Source organism: Poecilia reticulata, chromosome 22 (assembly GCF_904066995.2).
Source record: "Poecilia reticulata chromosome 22, P_reticulata-male-v2, whole genome shotgun sequence".
Classification (NCBI taxonomy): domain Eukaryota; kingdom Metazoa; phylum Chordata; class Actinopteri; order Cyprinodontiformes; family Poeciliidae; genus Poecilia; species Poecilia reticulata.
The window spans coordinates 116,779-140,138 of NC_088851.1; the positions used below are offsets into that span (position 1 = coordinate 116,779).

General features: G+C 42.2%; 1 protein-coding gene across 2 annotated transcripts in view; it reads right to left on the reverse strand.

Annotated features, from left to right (window-relative positions):
- Positions 1-7,442: 7,442 nt before the first annotated feature.
- The window catches only part of LOC103458066 (uncharacterized), a 243,167-nt gene continuing 227,249 nt past the window's right edge, over positions 7,443-23,360 (reverse strand). The window contains exons 50-55 of one of the 2 annotated variants that reach the window (XM_081603523.1): positions 19,157-19,504; positions 18,900-19,036; positions 14,958-15,087; positions 14,627-14,800; positions 8,973-14,459; positions 7,443-7,557 (exon numbers count right to left, since the gene is read on the reverse strand). In XM_081603523.1, the coding sequence (XP_081459649.1) occupies positions 7,555-7,557; positions 8,973-14,459; positions 14,627-14,800; positions 14,958-15,087; positions 18,900-19,036; positions 19,157-19,504 (6,279 nt within the window). In that variant the 3' untranslated portion in view covers positions 7,443-7,554. Of the gene's footprint in view, positions 7,558-8,972; positions 14,460-14,626; positions 14,801-14,957; positions 15,088-18,899; positions 19,037-19,156; positions 19,505-23,360 lie in introns of those variants that run through there. The other variant, XM_081603524.1, reaches the window with a different exon arrangement.

Sequence of the window (23,360 nt, forward strand, 5' to 3'; positions counted from 1 at the left end):
ACACATAACATGTACTAAAATTATTAGTATTTTATTTTTTTTGTATAACATAATAAGCCGGTCACCTTGTTACCTTTGACCTTTTGCCTGTGACGCATGATGCAGTTGCCTCTCGCGCAGCGAGATAAGGCGGATAACTGGAGCTCAACGTAGCGAACGTTCCAGATTACAGAACAGTTTTTGGTGAATTAAAAAAAACGTTTTTGGTGAATAAAGTGGAGTAGACTTGCTGCTTGTCAGATGACGGAAAACGTTGAAGTATCGTTTCTGTTCAGCACGGAGTCGCGGTTTAAGCAGAAAGGTAATGAAATACAACAGACACTGACAGGCCTCTGCGTCTGCCTTTCTCTGAAGAACTACTGAGCGGGAGGAGACAATCAGGTGAGGGAAAACTGTTCTTATCTATCGATTCAGTATTTTTATCATACAGACATTAGGCTGTTGTTGATGTGCTATTAGCTAGCTGCTAGCTAACAACTTTGCTAGCAAAGCAAGATAACTAAAAGCTTCTTCCCTGTACCGTTAATGATATCAGTCATTCTTTAGTATCGCTTATGCAATAAGGGCACATCGCCTGTCCAAAATCGATCATCTCCATAATGGATATATGTCCGATCTTCTAATTTCCTTTGCTGCATAATGTACATTTCATTTATTCAGGTGTTAGGTAAATGTATCTTGAAAGAGAATAACACATAAATAAAAGACCAACAAGGATATTCATTTAGAATTAAAAACAACTCACCCCTACTTACCATGACAGATATAATGAATGTAATAAAAGTGTCATTAATGAAGGGGAAAAAACTCAATCCAGACTTTAAGTTTAGTTTCTGGTTCACAGAGTATGAAGTTTTTTTTGTTTTTTTTTTACCAATTATTCAATGGGGGAAAAAACTAACCTCAGTTAAGTAAAATAAAATTGTAATCAAAACTTTTGGAATTGTAATGATTTCTTTTTTTAAAAACCGTTTTGTTTAAAAAACTTGTTAATTAAATAACTAATTTTTGTCTTGTGAACATAAAAAGTTGTTTGCCAAACAAACATTTATTTGCACACATCAGAAATATTTTGTTGTGATTTTAGGCCCTGCTCAAGACGTCAAATGAGAATCACAAGCAAAACTTTGAGTAACAAACAAAAACTTAGAACATTAAGAAAATATTTCTGACAAGCAAAAATAAGTTTGTTTTGCAAAAAAAAATCACTTTGAGACAAATGTGTGATTTAAATGTTTAAAAAAGTTTTTTAAGCAAAACTCAGTAGGCTTTTCTCATGGTGACAAGCATTAACAATTACATTTTGCTTTTTTTTTTTCTTCTTTTTTTTTCTTAAGTTCCACATTAAAGTTTGATGCAGCTCTGCTTTACTGAATGGACCATCTTCATTTCCACTGCAGCAAACAGGCAGCTCTGTTATATATATTACAGTCACTAAAATATTGCATTGTGCCCTTATTTATATTTTTAATAGTGTAATTATGTAAAGACAAAATATGTCTGGTGGTCCAGCTCTGATTTACATATCTTGCTAAATTGCAGGTTTGAATATTGCAAAACATTCCTATAACAAAATAGACCTGCAGAAAAAAATTACTAATAAAATATTACATATGCAAATATTACATATGCACAGTGTTATGCTCTATATGGAGATGTTCGTTAGCTTTGATTGTATCTTTCACAATTTTGTAATTTATCATTGTTTATTAAACTTTGCCTCTCCTTGGGCTGCCACCTTATCGTGGTGGAGGGGTTTGAGTGTCCCAATGATCCTAGGAGCTATGCTGTCTGGGGCTTTATGCCCCTGGTAGGGTCACCCAAGGCAGACAGGTCCTAGGTGAGGAACCAGACAAAGCGCAGTCCGAAGACCCCTTATGATGAATACAAACTTAGTTTTCCCTCGCCCGGACGCGGGTCACCGGGGCCCCACTCTGGAGCCAGGCCTGGAGGTGGGGCACGATGGCGAGTGCCTGGTGGCCGGGCTTTTACCCACGGAGCCCGGCCGGGCTCAGCCCGAAGAGTAGACGTGGGTCCCCCTTCCGATGGGCTCACCATCTGTCCGAGGGGCCAAAGGGGTCGGGTGCATTGTGCTATGGGCGGCAGCCGAGGCAGGGGACCCTGGTGGTCTGATCCTCGGCTGCAGAAGCTGGCTCTTGGGACGTGGAACGTCACCTCTCTGGTGGGGAAGGAGCCGGAGCAAGTGTGCGAGGCTGAGAGGTTCCGGCTAGAAATAGTCGGCCTCACCTCGACACATGGCTCTGGTTCTGGAACCAGTCTCCTTGAGAGGGGCTGGACGTACTTCCACTCTGGAGTTGCCCACGGTGAGAGGCGCCAGGCTGGAGTGGGCATGCTTGTTGCCCCCCATTTGGGCGACTGTACGTTGGGGTTCACCCCGGTGAACGAGAGGGTAGCCTCCCTCCGCCTACGGGTGGGGGAACGGGTTCTGACTGTTGTTTGTGCTTACGGGCCAAACGGCAGTTCAGATTACCCACCCTTCTTGGAGTCCTTAGAGGGGGTACTGGAGAGTGCCCCTCCTGGGGACTCCCTTGTTCTACTGGGAGACTTCAACGCTCACGTGGGCAATGACAGTGAGACCTAGAGAGGCGTGGTTGGGAGGAACGGCCCCCCCGATCTGAACCCAAGCGGTGTTCTGTTGTTGGACTTCTGTGCTCATCACGGATTGTCCATCACGAACACCATGTTCAGGCATAAGGGCATCCATATGTGCACTTGGCACCACGACGCCCTAGGCCGCAGTTCGATGATTGACTTTGTCATCGTCTCATCGGATTTGCGGCCGTGTGTCTTGGACACTCGGGTGAAGAGAGGTGCGGAGCTGTCCACTGACCACTACCTGGTGACGAGTTGGCTCCGGTGGTGAGGGAGGAAGCCGGTCAGACCTGGCAGGCCCAAACGTGTAGTGAGGGTCTGCTGGGAACGTCTGGCGGAGTCCCCTGTGAGACGGAGCTTCAACTCTCATCTCCGGCAGAACTTCAAACACGTTCCGGGAGAAGTGGGGGACATTGAGTCTGAGTGGACTATGTTCCGTACCTCCATTGCCGAGGCGGCTTATCGGAGCTGCGGCCGCAAGGTTGTTGGTGCCTGTCGTGGCGGCAACCCTCGAACCCGTTGGTGGACACCTTCGGTGATGGATGTTGTCAAGCTGAAGAAGGAGTCCTACCGGGCCTTTTTGGCCTGTGGGACTCCAGAAGCAGCTGATGGGTACCGGCGGGCGAAACGGCATGCGGCTCGGGTTGTCGCTGAGGCAAAAACTCGGGCATGGGAGGAGTTTGGAGAGGCCATGGAGACAGACTTCTGTACGGCTTCGAGGCGATTCTGGTCCACCATCCGGCGTCTCAGGAGGGGGAAGCAGTGCAGCACCAACACTGTTTATAGTGGGGTTGGTGCGCTGCTGACCTCAACTCGGGACGTTGTGGGCGGAATACTTCGAAGACCTCCTCAATCCCACCAACATGCCTTCTGTTGAGGAAGCTGAGCATGAGGACTCTGGGTTGGGCTCTCCAATCTCTGAGGACGAGGTCGCCGAGGTGGTCAAAAAGCTCCTCGGTGGAAGGGCCCTGGGGGTGGATGAGATCCGCCCGGAGTTCCTGTACGTTGGGTTGTGTTGGCTTACACGACTCTGCAATATTGCATGGACATCGGGGGCAGTTCCCCTGGACTGGCAGACTGGGGTGGTGGTCCCCCTGTTTAAAAAGGGGGACCGGAGGGTGTGCTCCAATTACAGGGGGATCACACTCTTAAGCCTCCCTGGTAAGGTCTATTCAGGGGTCCTGGAGAGGAGGATCCGTCGGATAGTCGAACCTCGGATTCAGGAAGAGCAGTGTGGTTTTTGTCCTGGTCGTGGAACACTGGACCAGCTCTACACCCTCAGCAGGGTCCTGGAGGGTGCATGGGAGTTCGCCCAACCAGTCTACATGTGTTTTGTGGACTTGGAGAAGGCGCTCGACCGTGTCCCTCGGGGGGCCGTGTGGGAGGTACTCCAGGAGTATGGGGTACCGGGCCCTTTGATACGGGCTGGCAGGTCCCTGTATGACCGGTGTCAGAGTCTGGTCCGCATTGCCGGCAGTAAGTCGGGCTCGTTTCCGGTGAGAGTTGGACTCCGCCAAGGCTGCCCTTTGTCACCGATTCTGTTCATTACTTTTATGGACAGAATTTCTAGGCGCAGCCGAGGTGTTGAGGGGATCCGTTTTGGTGGCCTTAGGATCGCATCTCTGCTTTTTGCGGATGATGTGGTCCTGTTGGCTTCATCGGAATGTGATCTGCAGCTCTCACTGGAGCGGTTCGCAGCCGAGTGTAAAGCGGCCGGGATGAGGCTCAGTACCTCCAAATCCGAGGTCATGGTCTTGAGCCGGAAAAGGGTAGAGTGCCTTCTCCTGGTCAGGGGGGTCGTCCTGCCTCAAGTGGAGGTGTATAAGTATCTCGGGATCTTGTTCACGAATGAGAGAAGAAGGGAGCGGGAGATCGACAGGCGGATTGGGGCAGCGTCTACTGTGAAGCGGGCGCTGTACCGGTCCGTCGTGGTGAAGAGAGAGCTGAGCCAAAAAGCGAAGCTCTCGATTTACCGGTCGATCTACGTTCCCACCCTCATCTATGGTCATGAGCTTTGGGTCATGACCGAAAGAACGAGATCACGGGTACAAGCGGCCGAAATGGGCTTCCTCCGCAGGGTGGCTGGGCTCTCCCTTAGAGATAGGGTGAGAAGCTTGGTCATCCGGGAGGGACTCAGAGTAGAGCCGCTGCTCCTCCAAGTCGAGAGGAGCCAGTTGAGGTGGCTCGGGCATCTGGTCAGGATGCCTCCTGTACGCCTCCCTGGTGAGGTGTTCCGGGCACGTCCCACCGGGAGGAGGCCTTGGGGAAGACCCAGGAAACGCTGGAGGGATTACGTCTCTCGGCTGGCCTCGGAACGCCTTGGGATTCCCCCGGAGGAGCTGGAAGAAGTGGCTGGGGAGAGGGAAGTCTGGGCCTCCCTTCTGAAGCTGCTGCCCCCGCGACCCGACCCCGGATAAGCGGAAGAAAATGGATGGATGGATATTAAACTTTGAAAGCTGAGAGGCTTTAATATTCTGTCCTAAAATACGGTTGGATGTGCCCTTTTTTTTTGAGCACCTGCCCCTTTAGTGGGCTCTGCACGGGCCTGTTCCCAGATGTGTCTAGTTTCCCTGATTACCCTCTGTGTATTTAAGCCCACCTTTTGTCTCTGTTCTTTGTCAGATCCTTTTTGCGTGCTGTGCATCAGTCTGCGTTTAGCCTTCACAGTTGAACTGTCAAGTCCTGTGTCGGCGTCAGCTCTCGCTTTCAGTCATTTACAGATCAGTTGCTACCAGAGTTAGCATTAGTCTCTGCTCTCCGTGCTGCCTTTTTTCTGGACTGTCGAGCTACATTCTTCATTAAATTCATCATTCGTCACTTCAACCTGGGTCTGTCTGTGTTTCAACTCACCATTACCTCTACATTTTATGACAATAAATATATTCAAAAACTCACCAAGCTATACCTAAAATTGTCCCACATTTGAAATTAAATGTTTTTAATGGAATCAAATGTGGGAAAGGCCAAACTGATCAACAGCACCCCCTGAACTGAGACAAAAGATAGATCTGAAACTTGGTATGTAAGCAAGAAAGAAAGTGTTGGAAGTATGTCCTAAAATGTACACGGACGCTGCCATTTCGGGTCAAAGGACAAATTTTGGCCATTTTTGACTTTAGCACCTCAAACTTTAACGGACTTCTCCTAGGGTTTTTGACCGGTTTCATCTTCAAGCAATATATAGTTAATGGATGGTGGATTAAAACTAATCAAAATCTCGAGCTTTTCACAATGTCTGATAGAAAAACAGGTCCAAACTGACTCATTGAAGTCTTTTAAGTCAAACTGAGGAGACTGCACTGCTTTATGAAAGTAAAATGTTCCAAAAGCACAAATGTCATAACTTACATTTTCATGACATCTAGTTCTGCAGTGAGCTGATCCATCATCATTTTTGCCATTTCTTTCTGCTTGCAGTAATCAGTGACAAGTTGCAACTGGTCTTGTTTAATATGGATAACAGCAGTTGCATATTGTGCCATAGTGACCCACTGATCCTTCTGATCCAGAATGTCCTTTATCCCAGCATTTGCTTTTCTTAGCTGGGGGAGCAGTGACATCTGAACCTGTGCAAGCAACCCTTGCTGTTCAACAAAAGGAAGATCAAACTTACTTCAAGCTTCAGATTTTTGCTTCAAGCTTCTTATGTTCTTGATTCATAAGGAGCAAGAACATAAAAATATAAACACCCAATGTCAAATATTGTTGCCATGTGAAGTTAAATGACATTTTATTGTACAGAAGGAATGTTTCTTTTGATTTGTGTATAATTTTTAATCCAATTTGCCATCAGTGAGCATAACTCAGTGAGTTGTTTTTTTTTTACTCAGTGCATGGGTGAGGCATGTCTAGTAGGTGATCAGACAAAATGAGCAACAGCTGGACAATCCTTGGACTGGAGACAGTAAAAAGCCGCCCCAAAATGTCACATTTTGTCATAAGCCATAATGCCTCAGATGTCTCAAGTTATGTCCCAGCGTGTCATTGGAATTTTGGATGCAGGGACGGCCAATAGAACAGTAGCTGTACGGCTCAATATCCATTATCAGACTATAGGCCATTTAAGAGTTTGTTTCCAACAGATTGGCCTTACTGCAAATTGACCTCATCCTCATCAGCCACGTGTGACCACTCCAGCACAAGATCGCCACATCCGGCTCGTCCATCTGTGTGTGTGTCACTAAGACCAGTGACACACACAGCTGATGAGATCATCTGTCTGCACAACAGACACATCACACCTCAAGACTGTCTGTACCCGCCTAGGAGAAGCCAACCCTGCATGCTCGACAAATTCCTCAACCTCACCCATATCATGTTCAAAGGTATATGAAGATCAGTAATTACTCAAAACATATTTTGAGTTTCTCTATATATTGCATAGCCAAAATGTTCATAAAACTCATATTTGACATGGGGCGTTTATATTTTTGTTCAGTGTGTGCGTATATATATATAAAATTATCTTGCACGTGTGCAGCCACTAATCTCACCTGAACCTCCTCCACCTGCAGGGCCATGGCTTTTGGGTTAAGCTCAGTGGGACTGTTCTTAATGTGAAAAACAGTAGAAGCTAGTCTGCTTAGCTGCAAATCCAAATGATTGGTGGGTATGACCAGATCCTCTGGTTCGTTCTTGTGCAGTTCAACCTTGAAAAAAGTCAAAACATTATTGGAACAAACTGTTGCTAAAACATCTTAGATTCAATCCTGTTTGCATAAGTTAACAGTAAGCAACACTTTGTTAAATTCTAGTTTAAGGAACTAACACTGACAGACTGCAATTGCAGTACCTCTATGAGCTGAGTGATGATTTTGGTGCCTGAGAGTTGCTGTATCTCTGTGAAAATCTTATCTACAGTGGTCCTTTTGGATTCTTTCAGATCTGGTTTATTAGTAAGCTGTGTTCCATGTTCCTGAGCAGCCAGTTCTTCCCAATGGGTTACTGGGGGAATATCAGATGAGAATTTCTCAACCCCCAGTGATTCTGTCGGCTTTTCCTCAGCACTCGAACCCATCTATACAATTTTTAACAAACAATAAATTGATTATTCAATGCAATTAACATACATTTGACAGTAAAATATAAATCAACATTCATTTCACTAATACCACAGTGCTAAAACCCCCATATATATCAACTAATATAAACCAGCATGAAAATACTTTAAACCTTTCAGCAGCATATTCTTTTTCTTATTTTTTTATTTATGTTAAAAATATCCAGTGAGCGGCAGTTCACTGGATTTTGCAAAGGAGAGGAGAATGGCCAGACTGGTTGGAGCTGATAGAACGGCAATACTAACTCAAATAACCACTCGTTACAGCCGAGGTATGCAGAAGAGCGTCTCTGAGCACACAACACGTCGAACCTTGAGGCGAATAGGCTACAGCAGCAGGAGACCATATTGGGTCCTACTCCTGTCAGCTAAGAACAGGAAACTGAGGCTACAATTCACACAGGCTCACCAAAATTGGACAATAAAAGATTGGAACACGTTGCCTGGTCTGATAAGTCTCAATTTCTGCTGCGACATTCGAATGGTAGGGTTGGAATTTGGCGTCAACATAAAAGCATGGATCCATCCTGCCTTGTATCAACGGTTCAGGCTGGTGGTGGTGCAATGGTGTGGGTGATATTTTCCTGGCACACTTTAGTACCAACTGAGCATCATGTCAATGTCACAGTCTACCTGAGTACTGTTGCTGACCGTGTCCATCCCTTTATGACCACAGTGTACCCATCTTCTGATGCCTACTTCAAGAAGGATAACGCACCATATAAGCACGAATCATCTCAGAATGGATTCTTGAACACAACAATGAGTTCACTGTACTCGAATGGGCTCCACAGTCACCAGATCTCAATATGTATCTCAAAGGTGCTCCAATAGAGCTCCTTTGGAATATGGTGGAATGGGAAATTTGCATAATGGAATCTGCAGCAACTGCATGATGGACCAGACTCTCTGAGGAATATTTCCAGTACCTTGTTGACTCTATGCCATGAAGGATTAAGGCAGTTCTGAAGGCAAGAGGTATCCAACCTGGTATTAGCAAGGTGACTTAATAAAGTGGTCAGTGAGTGTATCTTTTCTATCTGAATGGCCAAAATGTCATACAGCAGCACAAAAAGCTACAGTAACAACCTCATTGTATCAGTTACATCTCAACTTGGTAATGAAGTTTTTACAATTCCAACACAACACCTTATATAATGTGTCATATGGCCCTGGAAGCTGCAAGTAGCCTGACTTCAATGACAATATTTCTTTCTTACCATGATAGTTAGTTTATTCTATTTGAGGTTAAGATCTGTGCTCCATATACAAAACTGATGGCTATAATAGAATGACTTACCTTTGGCAAGTTCACAGTCTGAAGCTTTACTTCATCATCAGGAGTTTGAAGCTGTAGATCTGAACTGACTGTACTTTCTTCAGTTTCTGTCACTTGTTGTTCACCAATGTTTTCTTTTGGATCTTTTGAGTGTTTATACATTTGGACCAAGCTAGGTTGAAACATGAATGATGTAAAAGTTTCTTGAACAGCTTCTTTAATTCTTTCTAACCCTTGCTTTGCTATTGCTACATCTTGGCTTTGTTTTACTGAGTCAGTCTTTATGCATGGCACCATTCCTAGCTGATTTTCAGTGTCTGCAATTCGGACTTCAAAAGGGCTCACAAAGATTTCTGTATTTTCAATAAAGTTCTTATAAAAGGTCTCTGGTCCAACATCAGTGTCATGTATTACCAGTTTAGATGGTTGTTCTGAAACACCAGGATCTTTATCTACCTCAAGTAATGCACCATTGCCGGATCCTAGCTGCTTGTAATCTTGACTTTTTTCCTTATTATCTATTTCAGGTTTCTTTGCTTCAACAAATGCTTGCTGTTTTAAATCTAAAATTAACATCTCTTCAGGGTAAACATCTAAAGAAATTAGGTCTTGCTTTTCTATCCCTCTTTCTCCCTGTATACATGTTTCATTTGGATCAGTCTTTGGCATCTTTGCAATTGTAACTACTGATGTGGTTTTTTGCACCCGAGTATCTGGTTGTAAAATAAACAACTGTTTTCCTTTTTCTGTAATAGAGTTGTCATTCAGATTCTGGGACAGATTCCAATGTCTTTCCTGTATGGTTCTCCAGATGTCTTGCTTCTGTACTTCTGTATTGAAATGATCTTGCTCAGAGGTCCTTTTATCATCAAGTACAGTGTCCGCATCACATGAAGACAATGGTTGTGAGGAGCCATCCTGAGACACATTGGAGTCAGTTTGTTGCGATTCCACTCTTATTCCATCTATTTCTGGCTCCTCCACTTTGACAAACCTGTTTTCCTGCCCATCAGCACTGGCTTGTAGGACTTTTTGTTCTTTAGGTTCCTTGTGAGTTTTCCCTGACTCTTCTGATTTTTCTCCAAGGCTGCTAGAAAAATAATTTGGTGTTTCTGTTGCCATTTCAGGATGATCTTTCATGAAACTATATCTTTTGCCAGGCCCAGCCTTTTCATTTTCTGTTCTCAAAAGTTCTATCTGTGCCTCTTTTTCTCTGTGACCTATGTCTTTGTCATTTAAGCATATTTCAATGACTCTTGTTTCCTGTGGGTGTACTGACTCATAACCAAAAGAAGTGAGCTGAACAGAGCCAGCTTGAGCAACACTACCTACAATTTCGCTACTACTGGCTTGCACTTCTATCTCACTCATTGTAGATGTAGCTTCCTCTGGCTTGAGAGAAACTATATATTTTTCAATCTGGTTAAGTGTTCGATCAATTTCTATGTCTGTCTCTTTTTCTTCTTCAGTAGAGGTGGGATCACTCTCTTCTTGGCTGCTCTGTATATCTAGCTGTAGAATACGGACTTTGGTCAGTATTTGAGATCTCTCGAAGGTGACAGATTTTGCATCACACTTATGTGTTAGAAGAGTGGGACGTTTAACAGGAATACTGCATTCCTTTGCCAGTCTAGTCTCAATCTGATCTAGTTGGTCTTGCTCATAAAAGCTTATTTCTATAAGTTCTGTCATATTTGCCATTGCTGTTTCCAAACCAGGAGCCTTGATTTCAGCTGAGTAATATTTCAGCTCAGTAATATCTTTCTGGAAAATGCTTTCAGCAGGCTCCTTAACTGTCTCATCTCCTGTGATGCATGTGTTGTCAATTACCTCAGGACTGCTAGTGATATCTAGATCTAGAATGCAGTCAGGTTCCTTATGAGAAAACCTTTCTTCCTTGATCTCTTTGACTTGCATAGAACTTTCCTTAAGCTTCTCATATATTTCCTGTGATGCCTTCTGCTCAAACTCTTTTTGCTCGCTCACAGTTCCTCTCAGATTTAAATGTTCTTTCTCTGTTAAGTGTATTTCTGTGAGCTCAGTATTTTCTTCTTGAGACAAAGCAAGTGTAGAAACAGCAGAGCTATGTCTGTTGGAAATATTTTTGCCTCGAGACTCTGTATCAGGTTGATTTAGCGCTATCTCACTTATTTGACTGAACATGGCTGCAGGGACATCAAGAATCAAATATTTCTTCTCAATTTTGTCTGTGTTTTTCCACAAATTTGATATGTAATTAGCTGTATTTGGCAGATCTATAGAGTCAGAGGAAAAAGAAAGCTGCACTTTGGAAGCAGTGTCCAGATCTCTTTCTGAAGACTGGGTAATTGTTTGTTGTGGAGAACCTCTGACTCTATGCTCAGACTCCTGACATGAATTTAATGGAATGGTTGAAATGTCTTCCTCATTCTCTTTAGCATTATGGTTTAATGCACAAGTGTCGTGGGTAAGATAACTTGCTTCACCCATACATCTTTCCCTTGTATCAAGAATGACTGTGGCTACTTTCATTCCTTGTAGAGTCTGATCTTCCAGAATCTGAACTTTAGTTTCTTTAGCTACTTCACTGTGTTGTTGTACAATAGTTTGGTTGCCCACATTGCCATTTTCTGTCTTTGTTCCAGATGCCTTCATTTCATCAACATTTTTGGGACTTTCTGACTTTTGTTTGGTTAATGAAATATGTGTTAGTCCCACTACAGAAGTTGAAAATGGTCTTCTGTCATCTTGTGTTCTTGAAGGAGCTTCTCCACATTGACTTTGGATTTTATTTGTATCACTATTACTTAGATTCTGTGACTCAGTTTTGTCTGGACTTTGTTCATTCATAACTGAAGCTATAAGTTCTGGTTGGCCTCTAAAATACATCAACTCAGTAGTAGCTTCAGCTATCTGACTATCAGAAGCTTTCGTCACCAGTGTTTCCTCCTTGTAAAAAGATTCTGGGGTAACAAGGACATTTTTTGATGTGGTTGTAAAGCACTTATATTCCTCCCGATCAGTAGTTAGTGTATCTAATGGCTGAGTTGAAGAATCTATTTCTGGGTTAAGTTCCTTTCTTATATCCTTCATCTCTAAAGCACCAGTCCCAACAGCCATAGTCTCTGGTTGTAACGCTGTGGAAACATCTGTAGTATCAGAAGAAATCAGGCACTGTACTTCAGAAACCATGTCCAAATTTCTTTCTAAAGATTGAGAAATAGTTTGATGAGGAGTTTCTTTGGCTTTGTGCTCAGACTCCTGCAGCCCTGTGTCGGATGTTTTGCATGGTATACTTGAACTGTATGAAATGTCTGCCTTAGAGCCATTAGCATGAGCTGAAGCACAGGTTTTTACTTCGTGGAAAGAAATATCTAATGACTGTAGAAATCTTGTTTCTAGATCAACTGTGTCCTTTTCCTTTTCTTGTTGATCCTGGTCTTGGAAATCATTCTTTTTTTCTGAGCTGATGTCTTCTGCTACAGTTTCATTGTCCTTGCTGTTATTTTCTGCTGTGGTAAGTTTAAGGCTGTTATGCTTTTCTATACGATGTGTCATGACTACATCAGTGCGTGTTTCAGTAGCACATAGTAACTCTGGACCTGCTGAAGGCTCAACTCTTGTTACATCTTTTCTTGTTTGTCTAAGCTCAGTTCCTGCCAAATTAAAATCTGTTTGCTCTGTGTATGGTGGCATTGAGCTCTCAGTATCAAACTTTTCATTTGATGGAACCTGATCATTAGTCAAGTGTTCGAGAGGAAGCTTTGGACCTTCTGACTTTCTTTTGTTTTGTATAAGCTTAACTGACTCCACTACTAGTACTTCAGCCTGTCTTTCATTTCCCCCTGATCTGATCTGATCATTTTCCATTCCCTGTGCCTTCTCCTTGCTAAAATGTTCTTGATAACTTACAAGATTATTGGACCTTGTGGTTAGAACAAGCTCATGTTCTTCTTGATCAGTAGCTTTTCCACTTCCAATTTCTTTTTTTGTTTTATTATACTCCAGGTTGTAGGTTTCCATAGTGGCAGGCCGGACAGATGCTGAAACGTCACTAAATGTTGATTTTCTCCTAATTGGTATGACTGCTATTTCTGCTAAAATGGTAGTTTCTGTTTCTTCTAAAGGATTCTGTCCTTCAGGCCCCATTAATTTATCATGTACAGGTTTTGCAATGGTGTCTTGCAAAGGTTTTGATGTTCCTGAGATCCATTCAGTTGGTGAAAATTTACCTTTGTCCTTAAGAAAAGAGTCAGTTGATCCGACGAGCTCATCTGAAGATACTTGAGCCATAGATTCATTATTACTTTGTTCAAACTGAAAAGACGTATTACTTTCAACCTCATCCATCTGAAAGGCTTGTACAATACACAGTTCTGTTTTCTCTGATTTTCTTTTGGGTGACAAAAAAGGACTGTCTATAAAGGTTTCTGTGGCAAAGTTTGATTCTTGCTGGGTATCATCAGGGTCTACACTTGGTGTTATATTGGCAGAGTAATTTAACGCCAACCGAACTTCAAGGTTCAACTTCCGATGACTTGGTTCAGTTTCTTCTACAAACACTCGTTGCTCTTTAGAACTCTGTAAAGACTTGTCACTGTTTGGATGGGGATGGCTTTCTGCCAATGTTTTGGCGATATGCTCCATCGGTGTTTCTTGACCTTTTAATCTTCTTTTGGCTAGAGAAGGTTTATTGTTATCTTCATCATTGGTTTCCTTTGTTTCTGATTCTCTGAGCAAATCTGAAGATTCCAAGCTGACAGGTGTTTTGTTATCTTCAGGGTCAACTTCTGTACTCCAACTATCAAAAGCAACTTCCCTGCAAGTTGCAGCTAGGACGGCAGTCTTTGACTTTCTTCTGACTGGTATAAGTTTTGATTCTTCCCCATGGCTGACTTCAGTTAGCTTTGCTTGTACCATTTGTTGTTCAGGATATTTAGAGGAAAATTTTGGACTCAATGGTTTTTGTCTGGGAGGTAGAACCTCTTTTTGTCTTAAAAGAGTTGGGTCAGGGTAACTTTGAACAAACTGTGGACACACAACACTTGTATTTTTTTCAACAGTAGTAACTCCAGATGGTGCAATTTTAAAATAGTCCTGGTTCTGTTGCAATTTAGCATCACTTGTTTTCTCAAGCTCACTTCTACTGATTTCCCTGCAGTGAGTTTTTATAACTTTCCTCATGTCAGACTCCACCTTTGTATGGACAAGTTGTTTTTCAGTCTCTAAGCATTTTGATTTTCTTCTGGATGGAATCAGTGAAATTTCTTCACATGTAGCACTTTTTGACACTTCCAAGGCTGGTTTTAAACTGGGTTTCAGAGTTTGAGTCTGCATTTCCTCAACTTGAACCATTAATTCATCCATAACAGATGTAGACGTCTTGGGTAAGGATGTACTTTGCTTGTCATGGAAACTACGGTTCTTACGTGGTGGTGCCACAACAGTACTCTTTGTTTCCCCCAGTTTTACATGAGACATATCCAAGGACTGAGTATCAGGCAGTTGTTCGCCTCTCTGTTCAATTTCCTTCAGTAAAACAGAGAAAACTGAATTAAGGTTTTTTGTATTAGAATTAAGTTACTTTATTCAACGTATGAAACACCATGTTTCTTACTCTTACTTTTGTAAGATCATGTTTCGTTCTTGATCCGACAAAACATTGATTTAGAAACACAATTCTATGATGTAGTTACCTTCAAGCTCTGATTTAAAAAGTTCTTGTGTGCATCTACATGTTCAAGAGTCTCTAAGCACTCTTTCTTAAACGTCTCAAACAAGTCTTGTGTCAGGCAGGCTGTTAGAAATTGTTGATGAGAAAGTGCTTCATGCAGATTGTGTTGCAGATTTTCAACTTCGTCTGTGACCATCTGAAACCAAGAGAGAAATATTTTTTTTAACTTTTGCTCACATATCTGTGTAATATATTTTAAATTATTGCTGATATTCTGCTTCTTCATCTGTGGTATAAAATATATAATACATAACAGCACAATATGTGACATGATTGAGAGACGAGGAGAAAACCTGCACAGAAGAAACTAAGTCTGAAGGGTTGCTGTGGGTCCACTGTTGCATAATAGAAATAGAGTCCTTCAGATAATGAGCTGTGTTTGTAGAACAGGCCCCTTGGTGGTCACTTAGCCTAAACTCCAAACTGTCAACGCAGAGAAATAAAATGTAGTGCAGTTGTTATTAACTGATCTTATAATCGTTCAAACATACAATACAAATACGTGTCTGTGCAACTCAGAAAAAAAAGTAGGTTCAATAAATAACATGGGGGAAAAAATACTTTTTTTGCTTCCGTTTAATTATATATATATATATATATATATATAGGGGGAGGAGCCAGGACGCCAGGTCAGAGGGGAGTTAACTACTACTACCCTCCCAGAAACTGGGTATGTAACCCCAGTAATGAACGTACCGTTAAAGCTGAATGAAGCAGCAAGTGACCTGAGAGAGAGAATCATGGCTGTAATGAACACCAGACAACCCCGACGCCAACTACAACGGCTGAGTGAAGTACCATCAGAAAGTCTAATTGAAGATGTGAATGCAGCCTTGAGAACAATCCCTACCACCACCATAACAGGAACCAATGAGCTAATATACAATTCGGCATCAGTGATCCTTGAGATGCTTGGCTATAAGAGCAACCACAGTGGCTAACCTCTGTACGAGAGGACCACAGCAACCTCCCTGAACAAGCCACGGTAACCATCACTGTGGCAGATGTCCAAGAAAGAGTCTCGGTTATGAAAAACTGGACAGCACCAGGACCTGACATGATCCATGCCTACTGGCTAAAGAAACTCACTGCCCTCCATGAGCGACTGGCAGCTCAAATGAACCAGCTGCTACAAAATGGGACTCACCCTGAATGGTTAACTGAAGGGCGCACAATCCTGATACAGAAGGATCCCTCAAAGGGTTCAGTCCCATCCAACTATCGGCCAATAACCTGTCTCTCTACAACATGGAAGCTCATGTCAGGCATCATAGTGGCTAAGATAAGCAGGCACATGGATAAATATATGAGCACGGCACAGAACGGAATCGGGATAAATAGCAGAGGAGCCAAACACCAACTCCTGGTAGACCACACAGTCGCCCGAGACTGCAAAACCCGACACACCAACCTGTGCACCGCTTGGATTGATTACAAGAAAGCCTATGACTCAATGCCACACACTTGGATCATTGAATGCTTAGAGATGTACAACATCAATAGGACTCCAAGAACCTTCATTGCAAACTCGATGGGGCTGTGGAAAACCACCCTTGAAGCCAACTGCAAGCCACTTGCACAAGTGTCCATCAAATGTGGTATATACCAAGGAGATGCTCTGTCCCCACTGCTATTCTGCATATGCCTGAACCCCTTCAGCCAAATCATCAACAAGACTGGCTATGGATACCGACTCAAGAATGGGGCCACAATCAGTCACCTCCTCTACATGGATGACATCAAGCTGTACGCTAAGAACGAGCGAGACAACGACTCACTGAACCACACAACCAGGATCTACAGCACTGACATTGGGATGTCATTCGGACTAGAAAAGTGTGGTCGGATGGTCACAAAGAGAGGGAAGATCGTCCACACAGAAGGGGTCTCAGTCCCAGGAGGAACAATAGCAGGAGGAACTGTCCTCAATAGACATTGAGGACAGTTACAAGTACATGGGAATACCACAAGCAAATGGCAACCTCGATGAGGTCACAAGGAAAGGAGCCACAACCAAATACCTCCAACGAATAAGGCAAGTCCTGAGAAGCCAGCTCAATGGCAAGAACAAGATCCGTGCAATAAACAGCTATGCCTTACCAGTAATCAGATACCCTGCAGGAATAATTAGCTGGCCAATGGAAGAGATAAAGGCCACGGATGTTAAGACTCGGAAGCTACTAACCATGCATGGAGGGTTCCACCCCAAATCCAGCACCCTGAGACTGTATACAAGCCGTAAGGAAGGAGGCAGAGGACTAGTGAGTGTGAGAGCCACTGTCCACGATGAAACATCCAAGATACATAAATACATCAAGGACAAAGCCTCAAAGGATGATGTGCTCAGCGAATGTCTCAGGCAATGGGGAACAGAGGACGAGGTGCTGGAGGTATTGTCATGGGATGACAAGCCCCTACATGGGATGTACCGCCGACAAATAACTGAAGTGGCTGATATCAGGAAATGCTACCAATGGCTGGAAAAAGCTGGACTCAAGGACAACACAGAGGCTCTCATCCTGGTTGCACAGGAACAGGCCCTAAACACCAGAGCAATAGAGGCTCAGATCTACCACACCAGACAAGACCCAAGGTGTAGGTTGTGCAAGGAGGCCCCTGAGACAGTCCAGCACATAACAGCAGGGTGCAAGATGCTGGCAGGGAAAGCATACATGGAACGACATAACCAAGTGGCGGGCATAGTGTACAGGAACATCTGTGCAGAATATGGACTGGAAGCCCCGAGATCGAAGTGGGAAACACCCCCAAAGGTGGTAGAAAACGACCGAGCTAAGATCCTGTGGGACTTCCAGATCCAGACAGACAGGATGGTAATAGCGAACCAACCGGACATTGTGGTGGTGGATAAAGAACAGAGGAAAGCCATTGTGGTGGATGTAGCAATACCAAGTAATTACAACATCAGGAAAAAGGAGCACGAGAAACTGGAGAAATACCAGGGCCTCAGGGAGGAACTGGAAAAGACCTGGAAGGTGAAGACCACAGTGGTGCCTGTGGTCATCGGGGCCCTCGGGGCAGTGACCCCTAAACTGGAGCAGTGGCTAAAACAGATCCCAGGAACAACATCAGACATCTCAGTCCAGAAATGTGCAGTTCTAGGTACATGCAAGATACTGCGCAGAACCCTCAAGCTCCCGGGCCTCTGGTAGAGGACCCGAGCTCAGAGGATGTAAGAAACCACTCGCGGAGGGTAAGAAGGGAATTTTTTTATACATATATATATATATATATATAGCAGCAAAAAAGTCTCCATCGGCAAACTTTATAGTTTTAGAATAAGGGAATCTGATCATTCTTCAAAGAACATCATCAGTCTCTGACTTCTGCTCCAAAGATGACACCTCTAATTTGGTCCTGCAGAGTGACAAGGACCAAAGTATTCTATTCTTTTTTGATCAGGCTCTAATGAACCATAATGAAAGATTAAATTCAGCCTGCATCATTCAGCTGGTATGACCTGCTAAAAAAAGGATTTATAAACCAGGCAGTAGCTTCTGGCATTACTCCTGATCAATCGTGGTGTACTCTTTGTAGCCAAATCTATCCAGTTCATTAGGATCATTTGGTTTGTGTGCTGCAGCCATTGATGATCAGTCTAGAGAATTTTTCAGGACACTGGGTTTGACTTTCCAGTGTCACCAAAGCTCCAGCTTCCTCACAGACAGTGGGGATTTATTTTCCAAGGATTTCCAGATAGTTTATCAAGTCCATTTTGCTCAGCACGTTTCCAGTGCCAGAGGAAACAAAGCAGCCCCAGAGTGAGTCATCACCAAGCTTAAATGTAGGCAGGGTGTCTTTTCAATGTATGTTGTAATTAAGTACTCTGGGCACTCCAGCTAAGTTGTGATCACACCCCAATGTCTTGGTAATTTCAAGAGTGATGAATCCTTCTAAAAGACTTTTTACAATTTTGGACTTTTCAGAGTCACTTAAGTCTCCTTTTCAGTTCATTTTGCATGATGAAAAAAAGCTGTCTAATAATTCTACAGATCTTGATATAAAGTGTTGATCTCCTTAGCTTCCCACTCTCCCTCATTAAACAAATACACAAGATATGTTTATATTCAATAAGCATTCAAGTTTATACAGCTTAGTGTTGGAAAATATGCATAAAAATGATAATATGGTCAAAATTCAAACTTGCCTAATAATTGTGCACATTGTGAATGGCAGCTGAAATGTCAGGAAAAGGTAACTGTTTGTAATAATGGTACCTGGTATGTTGCTGGCATAAAGATTCAACCAAACTGATAATTTCTGCAGGTAACGTGTTGGTATATGTTGCAGATTTTACTTCTTGGTACAGGTCATGAACTTTGACACCCAAATCCAGCAGTGAGTTCTCACAGTTCTGACAGAAAAATGAAAAGCTATATTACTCAACAGTTGGCACAGTGGGAGAGAAATTATTATTTCAGAAGGTGCTTTTTTTCCAGCAAAAAAAACCTTTGTAAGAAAATTCAGACAATACCTGAAGGCTGTGCCAGTGCTGCTGAAGCTGAGCTATGTTGTTCTGTGGTTCACTGTAACTAAATGCCTGATCCAGAGAGCGCAGTTCCCACTGCAGGGCAGCCGCTCTCTCCTTTAACTCTTGGGATATTTGGGCCAGTTCACAGTCCATCTCCTCTAACCGCCTCTCACAGGTTGTAAGGTGCTTCCTCACTTCATGCTCTGATTTGGCACATAGTTCATGGAGGTAGCGAACCTTCAGTGTGATAGCATCTTGACCTCCAGGAGTACAGAGACTCAACAAGCAGTCTTTGGCAGAATCCAGTTCCATGATCTCTCTCTGCTCCCTATCAACTGTCTGGAGCAAAGCCTAGAAAAAGAAAAAAATGTTAGACCAGGAGGTCTGGACCAGTGGTGGGAAGTAACGAAGTACAAGTACTTCGTTACTGTACTTAAGTACAATTTTCGTGTATCTGTACTTTACTTAAGTAGATTTAATAATGGATACGTTCTACTTTTACTCCACTACATTTTACAGTAAGTATCTGTACTTTCTACTTCACTACATTTCTATAAAAGTGTCGCGTTACTCGTTACATCCAAGTCGCGTTGCTCTTTTTTTCCGTTAAAATGTGAAGTTTAGGGACTTAAGGTGGCGCCGTAAAATCCGAGCAATAACGTGACTGTATGTTGTCACCCATCGGCTCCCCGTTTACTCGCACACAGAGCTCCAAGACATGCGCAGTGGTTTCCTCTGAGCGTCACTAATATAATAAAGCTGCATAAATCATAAGATATGGCGACATGTACAATCAGCAGCACTTCACTTTCACAGATGGTGGGGACTTCGTCCAATTTTTAATGTCACTTGGAAGGAAAGCTTAAAGAAAGGTAAGCTCCGTGGATGTGATGCTAGCAAAGCTAGCTGTATTGACTGAAACACATGTTGCATCTGCGATGAAAAAAAGTTGTCACTCATGCGCTGAATTACTGTGTGGAGGTGTTGACTGAGGTGTTGCATATATGGGACAACGCTGTGACCAAAGTGCAATATAGTAATATGACATTCATGGATGATCCGATTCTTCTGGACGGATCTTGACCAAGTCCTATAGTGCTGAAGCCTCACTGAGAGCCGTTCTTTGTTCTTGTAATGCTCTGCGTACACTGCAGTAGCTATTTTATTTCATTAAAATATCTTTATATTTTATTGGCGAATAAATAAAACAAGAACGTAGGAACGCAGAGCATGCTCATTGCTCTTTGTTTTCGTCACCTGTCATGGTGGCAGACATTGCAGCAGGAGGGAGGATGAGAACAGTCACGGTGCTCCTCCTGCTTGGTTACTTCTTGCTTATTAGGCATTGGACAGTGTTCATAGTTGAGCGTTGTTAATTGCTATGTTTAATGGTGCAGACAATTATTATTTCTGACATTGGCAATATGGGCAACCGCCCAGGGTGTTATTTTTTTTAGGGATGGCAGGAGACCTCTATGTATTGTGGCACAGAGATGAAAGCAAAACAGAATAAAGAAGAGTTTGAATTGTCACTGGTTAAATTTATTTCAGCTCTAAGTATTTAATATCTAGGTGTTTTTATGGGAAAGTGAATCTTTCAGATCAATTTGAGAAGCAGTTTTGATAGGTGCACTTAATTTTATTGTCATGTAGCATGGGGTGCTGGTTTTGATTTGGTCTTGGGTTCGGTGGTCTAGACTACAACTCTGCTACGTGGCTCCTTGGTTCCACGTCCTCCTCTGCCAGTTGGATTTCTTTCAAAATAAATGTGTGGCAAAAAAAAGTGAAGTTCATGTTATGTTAGGACAGGAGACCAGATGTTTCCATCCCTGAAATTATGATGCATAGAATCATATATCTAAGCCTAAACTATGTTACAGAGTAAACTCAATAAAAACATGCTTTATCTGTGGCATTGTTCATTAAAATGGCACATTTTTGATGTATTAAAATTAAATACAATTGGTACACTTAATGATATTAGTGATTAGGTATTGCATTCAGCAAGTACTTTTACTTTTAATACTTTAGTATTTTTAAAAGCCAGTACTTTTTTACTTTTACTTGAGTAAAATGTTAATGTGATACTTTGACTTTTACTTAAGTACATTTTTGTCTGTGTATTTGTACTTTTACTTAAGTAAATTTTTTGAGTACTTTCTCCACCACTGGTCTGGACTAAGGTTGCGCATAGGGATGGGTACACTTTTATAAGTACCAACCAAATTCTTATTATTGATGCTATTAAACATAGGTCATCAGTCTCACATGGCCAAAGATTTTACAACTTCCATGATTAGATGTGAAATAATGTGTTGCAAACAGCTTTATTCACTGAAAGTGTCAGTGTCTATGGCAACAATAAAATATTCAATGTATTTTTGAAACAAAATAATAAGCTACTTCCAGTCACTATAGTCATATCCACAAGTGACGCTGCGAAAGACTCCAGCTTACATCACTCAATCTTTCAATCTGATTAGTAGATTAGTCTCTAGAAAGAAGAGGAGAAAGCTTGGAATCCTTTTCTTCTCATTTTAGTGACAATAACCTCTAAATGCTCTAATAGCGTGTATATAAACTCCATGTTATGGGCAGCAGAAGACAGATTAGATAAAATATGTGGAACAATTCATGCAGGAATGTCAAAATATACGTGGTAAAGACACATTTGTAGAAACCCTCCCTGACACTCAGAGGACACCAGGGGTGAAAGTAAGGGGGTACGGCAGGGTACTGCGTACCCCTAAAAGATTTAGCGGGGGTACGCAGTACCCTCAACATGATAAGCCTTTTTTATAACATGATAAGCCAGTCCTCTGGTCACCTTGTTACCTTTGACCTTTTGCCCATGACGCATGACGCAGTTGCCTCTCGCGCAGCGAGATAAGGCGGATAATTGGAGCTCAACGTAGCGAACGTTCCAGATTACAGAACAGTTTTTGGTGAATTAAAAAAAAACGTTTTTGGTGAATAAAGTGGAGTAGACTTGCTGCTTGTCAGATGACGGAAAACGTTGAAGTATCGTTTCTGCTTCAGCTCGGAGTAGCGGTTTAAGCAGAGAGGTAATGAAATACCAAAGACACTGACAGGCCTCTGCGTCTGCCTTTCTCTGAAGAACTACTGAGCGGGAGGAGACAACCAGGTGAGGAGAAACTGTTGTTATCTATCGATCCAGTATTTTTTATCATACAGACATCAGGCTGTTGTTGTTGTTCTGCTATAAGCTATCTGCTAGCTAACAACTTTGCTAGCAAAGCCCTGTACCGTTAATGATATCAGTTATTTTTCAGTCTCGCTTATGATATAAAGGCACATCGCCTGTCCAAAAAAATCTCCATAATGGATATATGTCCGATCTTCTAATTTTCTTTGCTACATAATGTACATTGCATTTATTCTAGTTTTAGTTTATCTTGAAGGAGAATAACACATAAATAAAAGACCAACAAGGATATTCATTTAGGATTAAAAATAACTCGCCCTGAATTACCATGATAGATATAATGAATGTAATAAAAGTGTCATTAATGAAGGGGAAAAAACTCAATCCAGACTTTAAGTTTAGTTTCTGGTTCACAGAGTATGAAGTTAAATTTTTTTTACCAATTATTCAATGGGGGGCGGACTAACCTCAGTTAAGTAAAAGAAAATTGTAATCAAAACTTTTGGAATTGTAATGATTTCTTTTTTTAAAAAACGTTTTGTTTAAAAAACTTGTTAATTAAATAACTAATTTTTGTCTTGTGAACATAAAAAGTTGTTTGCCAAACAAACATTTATTTGCACACATCAGAAATCTTTTGTTGTGATTTTAGGCCCTGCTCAAGACGTCAAATGAGAATCACAAGCAAAACTTTGAGTCACAAACAAAAACTTAGAATATTAAGAAAAGATTTCTGACAAGCAAAAATAAGTTTGTTTTGCAAAAAAAAAAAAATCACTTCATGAGACAAATGTGTGATTTAAATGTTTAAAAAAGTTTTTTAAGCAAAACTCAGTAGGCTTTTCTCATGGTGACAAGCATTAACAATTACATTTTGCTTTTTTTTTTTTTTTCTGCAGTTCCACGTTAAAGTTTGATGCAGCTCTGCTTTACTGAATGGACCATCTTCATTTCCACTGCAGCAAACAGGGAGCTCTGTTTTATAGATTACAGTCACTAAAAGGTTGCATTGTGCCCTTATTTATATTTTTAATAGTGTAA